The sequence below is a fragment of the Entelurus aequoreus genome, linkage group LG13 (assembly GCF_033978785.1).
Source record: "Entelurus aequoreus isolate RoL-2023_Sb linkage group LG13, RoL_Eaeq_v1.1, whole genome shotgun sequence".
NCBI lineage: Eukaryota > Metazoa > Chordata > Actinopteri > Syngnathiformes > Syngnathidae > Entelurus > Entelurus aequoreus.
Window position 1 is genome coordinate 14,214,835 of NC_084743.1, and position 13,078 is coordinate 14,227,912.

The 13,078-nt window shown below is 40.1% G+C and overlaps 1 protein-coding gene across 2 annotated transcripts in view; it reads right to left on the reverse strand.

Annotated features, from left to right (window-relative positions):
• Positions 1–9,184: 9,184 nt before the first annotated feature.
• The window catches only part of spopla (speckle type BTB/POZ protein like a), a 52,172-nt gene continuing 48,278 nt past the window's right edge, over positions 9,185–13,078 (reverse strand). The window contains exon 11 of one of the 2 annotated variants that reach the window (XM_062068476.1): positions 9,185–10,615. In XM_062068476.1, coding sequence (XP_061924460.1) covers positions 10,471–10,615 — 145 coding nt within the window. In that variant the 3' untranslated portion in view covers positions 9,185–10,470. The remainder of the gene's footprint in view (positions 10,616–13,078) is intronic. The other variant, XM_062068475.1, reaches the window with a different exon arrangement.

Here is a 13,078-nt window from a genome sequence, read left to right on the forward strand (position 1 = left end):
TTTGTTTTCTACCTGTCAACTGTCAAGTTTAGGCTGCTCGCCGAGTCCTCATCACCACTTCAAGATGGCGGCCGAATTTCTCGCGTCACAGCAGCCAATGCTGTGGTTCTTTTCCTCTGCGTTGTGTAGGGTGTAATACACACGCCCGACACCAGGGGTCGCTGCTCAGCTGCACTTGACTCGTGGCAATGCAGCTGACGATACCGGAAATACAAATATAGTCAATATTTTTCTGCCAATTGTAGAGCCCCTACACAAATACAGCACAAGAAATAGTCAACTTCAGTTCTTAATGAGACAATAAATACACTTTTTCTGTCGTGGCGTGGACGCCTGACCTCTCACGTTGATATCGTGGACAAAAAGGAAGTAGAAAGGCGTGTCCAAACACATAAAGAGGAAAGTGTCACAACAAATATTGCTGTAGGAGGGACACAACGAGACAATGGTTCCACATATTGACAAAACATGTAACTTACGCATTTTGTGTAATTATAACAATACATTATATTTACATGACGTAATTGCCAGGATTGTACACCCCTAATTATTATTAGAGTGTACTTCAAATGTATTTTATTATCCTTTAAAAACATAATTAGTAGTAGTAGTTTGACTTAGCAAAGCCAGAGCTAATTAGTTTGTTGTCCAGATGTTGCGTTCAAGGCGAGGCCACCGGCAGTTGGAGGTGCGTTTGCGGTTCAAAAGTATTCCCTCATTTCGTTCTAACAGGCACTCTAGCTGCGCCTTCTGGTGTCATTTCTTTACTTTTTGATTAAACAAAGGTTATTAATTAAAAGCGCTTTGACCAATTTTTGTTTGGATAATCCACGCACCTTGACTGCTGTTATCTAATGATGATAATGACAAAAAGGAGCCTAGCAGTCAAGTGGAAGGGAATAATCATTCCATTATTAGCATTTATCGCCCGCTTTCACAAGCGGATCAAACAACCTCTTGTAACTTTGGTAAAAAAAATTTAAAAAAAGAGGAAAAAAAGCAGTGTGTTCGCCAGGTGAGCGTGAAGGCATCACGTGGCGTTCAGGTGTCAAGAGAGGAGACGGTGATCAGCACTCTTTGTCAGCCGCCCTGACGTGAACATTTGAGGACTAAAAAGAGTGGAGTTTAACGAGGACGTGTTGACACGGAGGTGTAAACGCGTGGAACACCTGCTCTCGTCGTCAAAGTGTGTGCCGTGGAAGACTGTATTTGACTGTAAAAAACATCTTTGTTCCCCATGCTTCTTCGTGTAAATGCTGTGTATTGATGGACGTGTCCGAAAACAGAAGACCCAATAAAGTCCCTGACCCTGGTGTTTGTATAACATGTAGAGAAATGTCACAATGTTACCACTTCCTGTTCGCTTTTCCCGCCTTTCTTCAAAGAGGAATACCTGGGGTGAAGTTGCCCCATTTATCATCGCAAATATTCAAATCATCTGTTTTTGTCTATTATAGTTATGTTATTATTAGGGATGTCCGATAATGGCTTTTTTGCCGATATCCGATATTCTCCAACTCTTTAATTACCGATATCAACCGATACCGATATATACAGTCGTGGAATTAACACATTATTATGCCTAATTTGGACAACCAGGTATGGTGAAAATAAGGTCTTTTAAAAAAAAAAATAATACAATAAAATAAGATAAATAAATTAAAAACATTTTCTTGAATAAAAAAAGTAAAACATAAAAACAGTTACATAGAAACTAGTAATTAATGAAAATGAGTAAAATTAACTGTTAAAGGTTAGTACTATTAGTGGACCAGCAGCACGCACAATCATGTGTGCTTACGGACTGTATCCCTTGCAGACTGTATTGATATACACTACCGTTCAAAAGTTTGGGGTCACATTGAAATGTCCTTATTTTTTAAGGAAAAGCACTGTACTTTTCAATGAAGATAACTTTAAACTAGTCTTACCTTTAAAGAAATACACTCTATACATTGCTAATGTGGTAAATGACTATTCTAGCTGCAAATGTCTGGTTTTTGGTGCAATATCTACATAGGTGTATAGAGGCCCATTTCCAGCAACTATCACTCCAGTGTTCTAATGGTACAATGTGTTTGCTCATTAGCTCAGAAGGCTAATTGATGATTAGAAAACCCTTGTGCAATCACGTTCACACATCTGAAAACAGTTTAGCTCGTTACAGAAGCTACAAAACTGACCTTCCTTTGAGCAGATTGAGTTTCTGGAGCATCACATTTGTGGGGTCAATTAAACGCTCAAAATGGCCAGAAAAAGAGAACTTTCATTTGAAACTCGACAGTCTATTCTTGTTTTTAGAAACAAAGGCTATTCCGCAAAAATTGTTTGGGTGACCCCAAACTTTTGAACAGTAGTGTATATTGATATATAATGTAGGAACCAGAATATTAATGACAGAATGAAACAACCCTTTTGTGTGAATGAGTGATGGAGGTGTTTTGGGTTGGTGCACTAATTGTAAGTGTATCTTGTGTTTTTATGTTGATTTAATTAAAAAAAACGATACCGATAATTTCCGATATTACATTTTAAAGCATTTATCGGCAGGCCGATATTATCGGACATCTCTAGTTCTTATTCATAACTTTGTCAGAATCTACCCAAACGTTTGTTTCAACTGCCAACAATTTGCGTCCAACTCAAACCTGGACAAATTAAGGCCCGGGGGCCACATGTGGCCCGTTGAGCTTTTCAATCTGGCCCGCCGGACATTCCCAAATATTTTTTTTTTTACATCTTTAAGATGGAAAGTGTAGCTGCCATTATGATGTGCAGTCATGTTTTCTAATGACCGTAAGTCTTTAACTATACAAAGTATTTCAATGGTTGGAATCTGCGCTTATGGATGATATACTAGTTACTATGGTCATCTAATTAGTTACTATGGTCATCTAATTAGTTACTATGGTCATCTTATTAGTCACTATGGTCATCTAATTAGTTACTATGGTCATCTAATTAGTTACTATGGTCATCTAATTAGTTACTATGGTCATCTACATCACAGCAGCTCAGACGAGGCACCAAGCAGTGTGGGCGGGAAGCGTTTCCACAGACGCGGAAGGAGATTTTCACAACAAAGTTCTAAAGCTTAGTGATGTATAGAATAGAATAGAGTAGAAAGTACTTTATTGATCTCTGGGGGAAATTCAGCAAATATCAGATACATCAGATTGTAGGTGGGTTTATTTTGTACCCTTGTCGCGTTTCACTTGATTGTAAAATATGTCGATCGAAAGGGGGCGTGACGTTCATATTTTGTCAATATTCAGTGTTTTATCGTTCATAGAAAAATGTAAAAATTCCATTACGTTTTTTTAAGGCGGTCTGTCATAACGTTTTTAAGCATTCAGAGGTTTTGTATTAGTGTTCCTAAATATAGATATACCGGCCCCCAGACACATTTTTTCTCTAAATGTGGCCACCGAGTCAAAATAATTGCCCAAGCCTGGTCTAACTACGATAGTTTTTATGTTATGTGGCTGGTTATGAATAATATGTTGATAAACGACAATAGTTAGACAAGATTTTTTTTGCAGCATTAACAAGTTCAGGGAAATGTTGATGGGAAATGTATTTTAGATTACCGTATTTTTCGGACTATAAGTCGCTACTTTTTTTTTGCCAACGCTTTGAACCCTGCGGTTTGTAAAACGGTGCGGCTAATTAATGTATTTTTCTTTGCTAAACGGCCGTCTTTTGGACGACTTCGATCTGATTCTGATTCCACGGGGTGTCGATTGGATTCAGAATCGATTCGACACAATTCTCGATTCAAACACTCTCGAAATGTATAACCATTCAATGTAAACAAACGTGTGGAAAATGTACTTCTCGTTTCGTGCCTTGAACCGGAAGTATAATCTTCCATAGCGTTACTGCTCGAAGGTGTTCTCCGTTCAACGTTTGTAAGTTTTAGACTTAGACTTACTTTTTATTGTCATTCAAATTTGAACTTTACAGCACAGATAAGAACGACATTTCGTTTCATAAGCTCATGGTAGTGCAGGATAAAAAAGCAATAAGGTGCATCTATAAATAAATAAATATAAATAATATATTGATACATATATAAAATAAATATATATAGACTACTGTACAGATAAATATATTGCACATTTTCCACACGCGTCCACGTTTATGGATGTATGTTATATTGTCTTTTTTATTCCAGCGAGTTAATCCATTTTGGGGGGAGTTGAGGGGATAATTTAATTATTATTTTACAATATAACTATATCAATTCATACTTACTAAAACATCCCACGTTTAATGTGTGTAGGAGTGTTTTCATGCATATTTTTACACGCTATCGTAATGTAATCAAGCTAGCGTTGTTTGCATTAGCTCAAAAGCTAACACGTTAGTATTATTAACTTACATCAACATTCTTTTTGTGTTGTTTCAGTTTAAAAAAATCCTCAGTAAATTCACCATGTGGAGTTATTGAGTCTCTTTAGCTGATTGGAGACAATGACTTCCGTTTTGTTTGATCAGCCGTTTTACTGCCGCGTTACAGGCATTGTTTGGAAACAATTAAGGTATGTAAATAAACATGTACCCGTACATATCTGCAGCTTATGGTCAAAAATAATTTTTCTGTCTAAAATTGGGCGTGACTTAAATACAGGTGCACTCTCTAGCCTGGAAAATACAACAACAGCACAAATTTAGGATTTGAATATTTGCAATGACAAGGGGAACACTTCACACAGGTCTACACGCCCTGTTCTGTGTACAGTGCAAGTACAAATGTTCATTTTTTTTGGAAAGTATTTGAATTGTACAATAAAAAATCACTGGTGGTTTCTAAAGACGGAATTAAAGTTGATTGGAACTTCTTGGTCACGTTGTTTGTGTTCCTCCCACAAGGACGTCTCAGCAGAATAAACACCAGAAGACATTTTAGTGTAGCTTTTGAGCGGGCAATAAATCAGCGGCCACAGATAGCACAGGCACACATCCATTCTACATTTCTCTGCCTTCCACTCTTATCTGATCACACATCCCCTCCTGCACCATTAACACTCTGCTAGGCCAACGTGTCGCGCTTTTCTTTCCTTCAATGAATAAATGTCACGTGTTGATGTGAACAGGAGCACCTTTGGTACTTTTTCATCAACAAATGGACGTCACATGACTTAGCAGGTAAGGAAGATAATGGCAGACTGAGGTCATTTTTACACTTTTTTTTTAATACGTTTTTAAAAATGTGGCTTTCACCAAGATAACTAAACATGTGACCTGTGAGAAGTTGGTACACATTAAAATAACTAGAGATGTCCGATTATGGCTTTTTTGCCGATATTGTCCAACTCTTAATTACCGATACATACAGTCGTGGAACTAACACATTTGTACAGCCCTTACCTTTGGGCTGGTACCGAGGGCGACTGTGTTGACCAGTTTGACGCGTGAAAATAATAGAATGTCCAGTACTGTAGAACTGTGTTTGGATATGACAATCCGTTTATTCCAGCTATCTAATTTAAATCAAATGTAAATTCTATAACAAAGTATGCTGACCTTGATTGGCACATTGTCACAGCATTGTCACCACATGACACGATACGACATGACACGACCACGAACACGCTCGAAAACTGTTTGTCCTCCAATCGCCCTGCCCATGCTCACACCTGAGCCCAATTTATGGAGGCTACCATGGTAACTGCACCATAGCAACAGTCCCCTCCCTGTCAACACTTCCTGGTTCTTAACAGGAAGTGGGCGGAGAAATCTGCCGAAAAGGAAATTAAACATGCTGAACCCAACAATCAATTTAGAGAAAATAAAATAAAAACAATATAAACAAATAAGGAATTTTGGCTCCAACACTATTATTATGCCTCATTTTGTTGTGATGCCCCGCTGGATGCATTAAACAATGTAACAAGGTTTTTCCAAAATAAATCAACTCAAGTTATGGAAAAAAAATGCCAACATGGCACTGCCATATTTATTATTGAAGTCACGAAGTGCATTATTTTTTTTTAACATGCCTCAAAACAGCAGCTTGGAATTTGGGACATGCTCTCTCTGAGAGAGCATGAGGAGGTTGAGGTGGGTGGGGTTCCGGGTTTTTTGGAGGTAGCTGGCGGTGTATATTGAGCGTCCCGGACGAGTTAGTGCTGCAAGGGGTTCTGGGTATTTGTTCTGTTCTGTTACGGTGCGGATGTTCCCCCAAAATGTGTTTGTCATTCTTGTTTGGTGTGGCGCATATTTGTAACAGTGTTATAGTTGTTTATACGGCTACCCTGAGTGTGACCTGTATGGCTGTTGACCAAGTATGCTTGCATTCACTTGTGTGTGTGTGTGAAAAGCCGTAGATATTATGTGACTGGGCCGGCACGCAAAGGCAGTGCCTTTAAGGTTTATTGGCGCTCTGTACTTCTCCCTACGTCCGTGTACACAGCGGCGTTTTGAAAAGTCTTAAATTTTACTTTTTGAAACAGATACCGATAATTTCCGATATTACATTTTAAAGCATTTATCGGCCGATAATATCGGACTGCCGATATTATCGGACATCCCTAAAAATAATATTTGCTGACTGTGCTGTAAACATGTTAGGTTTTTGAAGTTATTCTAAAATACTTTTTCTCACTTTTAATTAGTGCGGTGGATCTTTGGGCGATTCGATTCGATTCATAATCGATTCTCAAATGTAAAATCTACTTTTTAACATTGGGTGCGCGAGTTCTAAGAATAACTACATTCCTCCATAAAATAAACAGCCCTGATCAAATATTTATTATTAAGCGAAAACTGGTTTTGTTTAATAGAATTCCACCCAACTATTTAATAAAGTCAAATACAAATAAGGCAACAAGAGAAGTATCCAACACTTCTCTTTTCAAAAGTAAATCTGTACAGCAAATATGATCATCCACAAAACCCAAAACCAGTGAAGTTGTCACGTTGTGTAAATGGTAAATAAAAACCGAAAACAATGATTTGCAAATCCTTTTCAACTTATACTCAATTGAATAGACTGCAAAGACAAGATATTTAACGTTAAACAATGTAACAAGGTTTTCCAAAATAAATCAACTCAAGTTATGGAAAAAAAAATGCCAACATGGCACTGCCATATTTATTATTGAAGTCACAAAGTGCTTTATTTTTTTTAACATGCCTCAAAACAGCAGCTTGGAATTTGGGAGAGCATGAGGAGGTTGAGGTGGGCGGGGTTGAGGTGGGGGTAGCGGGGTATATTGTAGCGTCCCGGAAGAGTTAGTGCTGCAAGGGGTTCTGGGTATTTGTTCTGTTCTGTTGTGTTTATGTTGTGTTACCGATATTACATTTTAAAGCATTTATCGGCCGATAATATCGGCAATCCGATATTATCGGACATCTCTATCTACAAGTTTTAGAAACTGGGCTAAACATATGCAGCTTTATTGAAACACTAAGCATCATGTAGTAGTATTGCTAAGTGCTAAACAAGAGATAAAAACTATCAACATAATCAATGTCTGCTCTCACTGGGATGTTCATATCTTCCCGTTTAGATGAAGAATTAATCATAGTCCTTATGGAAGGTTAAAAAAGGAGGGTTTTTTCCGTGTCTTTCTCGCCATCTCAAGGTCCAAGTTGGATGTCACGGTTGACCAACTTCAATCAATCAATCAATCAATGTTTATTTATATAGCCCTAACTTCTCGGTTTATGTCCACAATCTTCTACTATCCAGGTGAGAGGCATGATTTATAATGTAGAATTAACTTTCACCGACTCAGAAAGTCAGTGACTTCACTATAGAAGTGGGTGACATTGTTATCACCAGGAAAGATGAGGTCACCTACCTAGGTTCCATTCTAGAGGCTAATCTTTCCTGTGATAAAATGGCAACCAAGGTAATCAAAAAATGTCAACCAACGAACGAGATTTCCCTACAGAATCTCCTCTCTGGTCAACAAAAGCACCATGAAGACTCTAGCGGGAACTCTCATTCAACCCTTTTTCGATTACGCATGCACCTCCAAAACCCTCAAATCAAGACTCCAAACATCCCAGAACAAGCAAGTCAGGTTACTTCTAGACCTCATCCCCAGATCACACCTCATTCCTACCCACTTCTCCAATGTGGGCTGGCTCAGGGTGGAGGACAGAGTAAAACAACTTGCACTGAGCCTAGTCTAAAAATTCGCTACACCTCCCTGATACCGAAGTACATGTCAAACTACTTCCGGAACGTAAATGACCGCCATAACCACAACACCAGGGGGAGCTCCACTAACCACGTCAAACCCAGATTCCGATCTAACAAAAGTCTTAACTCATTAACTCATCAATATGGAATGCGCTCCGAACAGGTGTAAAAGAAAGTGCATCTCTATCCTCCTTCAAAACCGCACTAAAAGAACACCTCCAGGCAGCTACAACCCTAGACTAACACTTTCCCCCCACCACATCCCACCTCCCCGGATTGCAAATAATTAAATATATATACTTGTTCTTATGCTTTCTGAGCTCACTATGTTCACCGCTCGCTGTGAGACCTACACTGTTACAATGGTCATTTGTCAGATGATATAATTGTTGATGACTGAAGTGCTGATAGCACATCCGAGAACATCCGCACCGTAACACAACATAAACACAACAGAACAAATACCCGGAACCCCTTGCAGCACTAACTCTTCCGGAACGCTACAATATACACCCTCGCTACCCCCCCCCCCCCCCCCCACCTCAAAACCGCCCCCCCTCAACCTCCTCATGCTCTCTCAGGGAGAGCATGTCCCAAATTCCAAGCTGCTGTTTTGAGGCATGTTAAAAAAAATAATGCACTTTGTGACTTCAATAATAAATATGGCAGTGCCATGTGGGCATTTTTTTTCCATAACTTGAGTTGATTTATTTTGGAAAACCTTGTTACATTGTTTAATGCATCCAGCGAGGCATCACAACAAAATTAGGCATAATAGTGTGTTAATTCCACGACTGTATATATCGGTATCGGTTGATATCGGAATCTGTAATTAAGAGTTGGCCATTATCGGAAATCTCTAGTTAATATTCAGGTCAGGAGATTAAAATGGAGTATTGTTGGCGGTTTTTGGATGTTTTCAAAGGGTTTTATAGGAGGAATGGAGTACTATTAGCTGCATTGCTAGCCACTTTGTACTGGTCATATTTTACGACTTTTACGCATAACAGAAAATCGTATGTGTCTTACATCATGATGGGCAAAATTCCCCAAAAAGTGCAGTTCCCCTTTAAGGCATCAAGGTATAACTCAAGACAACCCACCCTCTGTTTCAAACCGAAGAAAAAAAAAAAAGGAACCCTTCAAATTGAAATGCCGAAAAAAAGAAAAACAAGACTAGAGTGCTGGAAAATGTTTTAATTGCTTTACACAACCATTCCTGCAGACAACTTCCGAACATTTCAACATGTCGACGACACAGAAGGACCCCCCCCACCCCCCTTCTATTTTACAAATTCTCCTTACGTCACGCTACATACAAGACGCACGGAATAAACGGGACTCATTCAGAACAAAGAATGACATTGCCGGCAGAAGTGATGCTCAGCATCCTACAAAGTTCCCGAGCACGTTAGACCTCCTTTTTGTTTTTGTACAGCGACTCTTTTCCATTCGGCACCAACGTCAGCGAGTACTTTGTTAAGTAGGAAAAAAAAAAAAGGTCGCCATTTGGACACTTTCTGTGACAATAACATGACCATGCATTAGTCGTTCCACAATATGATGAGAATATATATTTGCAGCTTGGCAATATTAAAGGTCTTGAATTGAAACTCTTGATGGTGTGCTGACTTGATTCGAATGTCTTAAAGATGCTAGCCGGGTCTCTTAGGTCCAAAGACCAGAATTGACGTGTCCTTAATCGTGATGTACTATTTGTCCCCGCACAGACGCAACGCGGCGTCCTCGTCCACTGGTCAGCTGTCATTTACATAGAAATGGTGCCATCAATATGGGGCATACGCATCTTTTTAAAAAGTGTTAAGAACTGACCTTGCACTGAAAGTGCTCATGCTCTTTAACATCTGGTCACAAAACGGGCTAAACATTACAAATATATAATATTTCCCATTTAGTTCAACCTCTGTTACGTTCCTATGGAACTCCGCTATGACGGGAACTAGTGCAACCTGGAGGAGGCCTGGTCTTTGTGACAAGGCAGGCACAGAGTAAAATAGACAAAACCACTCCGGAGCGATTCCAGAGCAATGGCAGATATATTAAGGCCATTTTCTTTGAAGAATGACAGGAAATAACAGTAGCTACCCACCCTGAACAGCAGACAGCCGGGGCAGCAAAGCAAGACGGTCGGTTTGTTTGTGTTGTCCCCCGAAGTCCATTGTGCCGGCCTTCCCACGTCCCCGGTGAGGAAGGCCCACTCTTACGTCTTCAAGTGTGTTCAGTTTTGGTGGAAATAAAAGAGTGGCATCCTCACTAGTCCTTCCTTTGCACAGACACGGACTCCCGCGGCGTCACGACTGTTTTAGGCGCTTCCTGGGAGGACCGAAGGGCGGGCACTGGGCCGACGCCAGGGCGCGGAACGCCTCGGCGACCAAGTGAGGGTGCGACTGGATCATCGACTTCCAGCCTGCGGTCTCCATGATGTCTGTAGCGTGGCTGCAGGCACAAAACACAACCAGGGTCATCCACAGACATTAAAAAAATCAACAAACATCAGGGCTGGACGATTATTTTTGATTCACATTGAAATCACTATTAAGAAGACGATTCTTTATTCATTTGAAAACATGATTATAGGATTGTACGGTATACCGGAAGAAGTATAGTACCGCGATACTAATGAATAATTTTCGGTAGAGATGTCCGATAATATCGGCCTGCCGATATTATCGGCCGTTATATGCGTTAAATTGTAATATCGGAAATTATCGGTATCGTTTTTTTTATTATCGGTATCGTTTTTTTTGTTTTTTTTTATTAAATCAACATAAAAAACACAAGATACACTTACAATTAGTGCACCAACCCAAAAAACCTCCCTCCCCCATTTACACTCATTCACACAAAAGGGTTGTTTTTTTCTGTTATTAATATTCTGCTTCCTACATTATATATCAATATATATCAATACAGTCTGCAAGGGATACAGTCCGTAAGCACACATGATTGTGCGTGCTGCTGGTCCACTAATAGTACTAACCTTTAACAGTTAATTTTACTAATTTTCATTCATAACTAGTTTCTATGTAACTGTTTTTATATTGTTGTACTTTGTTTTTTATTCAAGAAAATGTTTTTAATTTATTTATCTTATTTTACAAATTTTTTTAAAAAGTATTTTATCTTCACCATACCTGGTTGTCCAAATTAGGCATAATAATGTGTTAATTCCACGACTGCATATATCGGTTGATATCGGTATCGGTAATTAAAGAGTTGGACAATATCGGAATATCGGATATCGGCAAAAAGCCATTATCGGACATCCCTAATTTTCGGTACTATACCGCCTCTAAAGAGTACCGGTCCCCCCACGTCGTGCCATTGCTGGTTTTACGAGCAGAGGAGCATGTTCGGCAGCGCACACACACGGAGTGCTTACAAGCAGACATGGTGTGTAGACAGAAAAGGGAGAATGGACGCATTTTGGCTTAAAAACTAACGATAAAGGTGCAGTTATAACACTGAAATGCCCTCGGAAGAGGTGCTTTAAGACATGGCTGAAGTCCATCCGCTGTCTGCAGTGTTTTAGCTACTTCTAAATCACTAATCCTCGCCTCCATGGCGACAAATAAAGTAAGTTTCTTACAAGTATCATTATCACTGCAGGATGATGAATAGCTAAACATGCTTCACTGCACACCGTAGCTCACCAGCATCAAAATGTAAAACAAACCCCATGGGTGGATCTACACCTGACATCCACTGTAATGATATCAAGTACGGGAGTGTATCTAGTCGATACTACTAGGATTTAGGGGTGTAACGGTACGTGTATTTGTATTGAACCGTTTCGGTACGGGGGTTCCGGTTCGGAGGTGTACTTAATGAGTTTCCACACGGACATATTAAGTAGCGTAACGCACGTTGTGTAAACAATGCACACCGAGGCACAACATACGGCATGCTAGCAGCTAAAGGGCTACAATAGACTGACCATACGTCCTCTTTTCACCGGACATGTCCTCTTTTGCGGAGCTGTCAGGGCGGAGTTTCTCAAATGCCTCAAATGTCCGGCATTATGAGTTAGGGTCAAGTCAAGTCAACTTTATTTATATAGCACATTTTCAACAACTTTTTAGATTGAACCAAAGTGCTTTACAGGTTAAAAAAAGCATGGAGCAAACAAAAAACAAAAAACTAAGCAAAACAAAAAACAAACAAAGAACATAAACAACGAATGTGCTAAACAAGATAGTGCAAATGCAATACGTGCAAATGCAATACGGTAAAAGGGGTCGAATAAAAAGTTTAAAAATTTGCAGAATAAAAATAATAATAATAAAAGTGCGACAAATTGAAAAATACAACTAAAGCGAAGGGGTGGGAGGGGGGGGGGGGACTAGAAATGGTGGCCTAGTGGGCGGACTCAGCTCGGGTCAAAGGCCAGCGAGAAGAGGTAAGTCTTAAGGAGGGTTTTGAAGACCCCCAGGCTCTGGGCTGACCTAATGTGGAGGGGAAGGCTGTTCCAGAGCTTAGGGGCGGCAACGGAAAAGGCTCTGTCCCCTCTGGTCTTTAGCCTGGATCTGGGGACCGCCAAAAGCATTTGGTCAGCTGACCTCAAGGCTCTAGACGAGGTATGGTGATGCAGCAGCTCGGTCAAGTATTGTGGGGCCAGACCATTTAGGGATTTAAAAACAATTAAAAGTAATTTAAAATCAATGCGGTGACGGACAGGGAGCCAGTGGAGTGAGGCCAGCACTGGGGTGATGTGCTCGCGTTTTTTGGTACTGGTGAGGAGACGGGCAGCCGCGTTTTGCACAAGCTGCAAACGGCGGAGTGATGCCTGATCAATGCCAGCGTACAGTGAGTTATTGTTGTCTAGCCGGTGTGTGATGAAGGCGTGGATAGCAGTCTCCAGGTCGCTCTGGAAGAGATAAGCCTTGGTCTTTGCTAGGG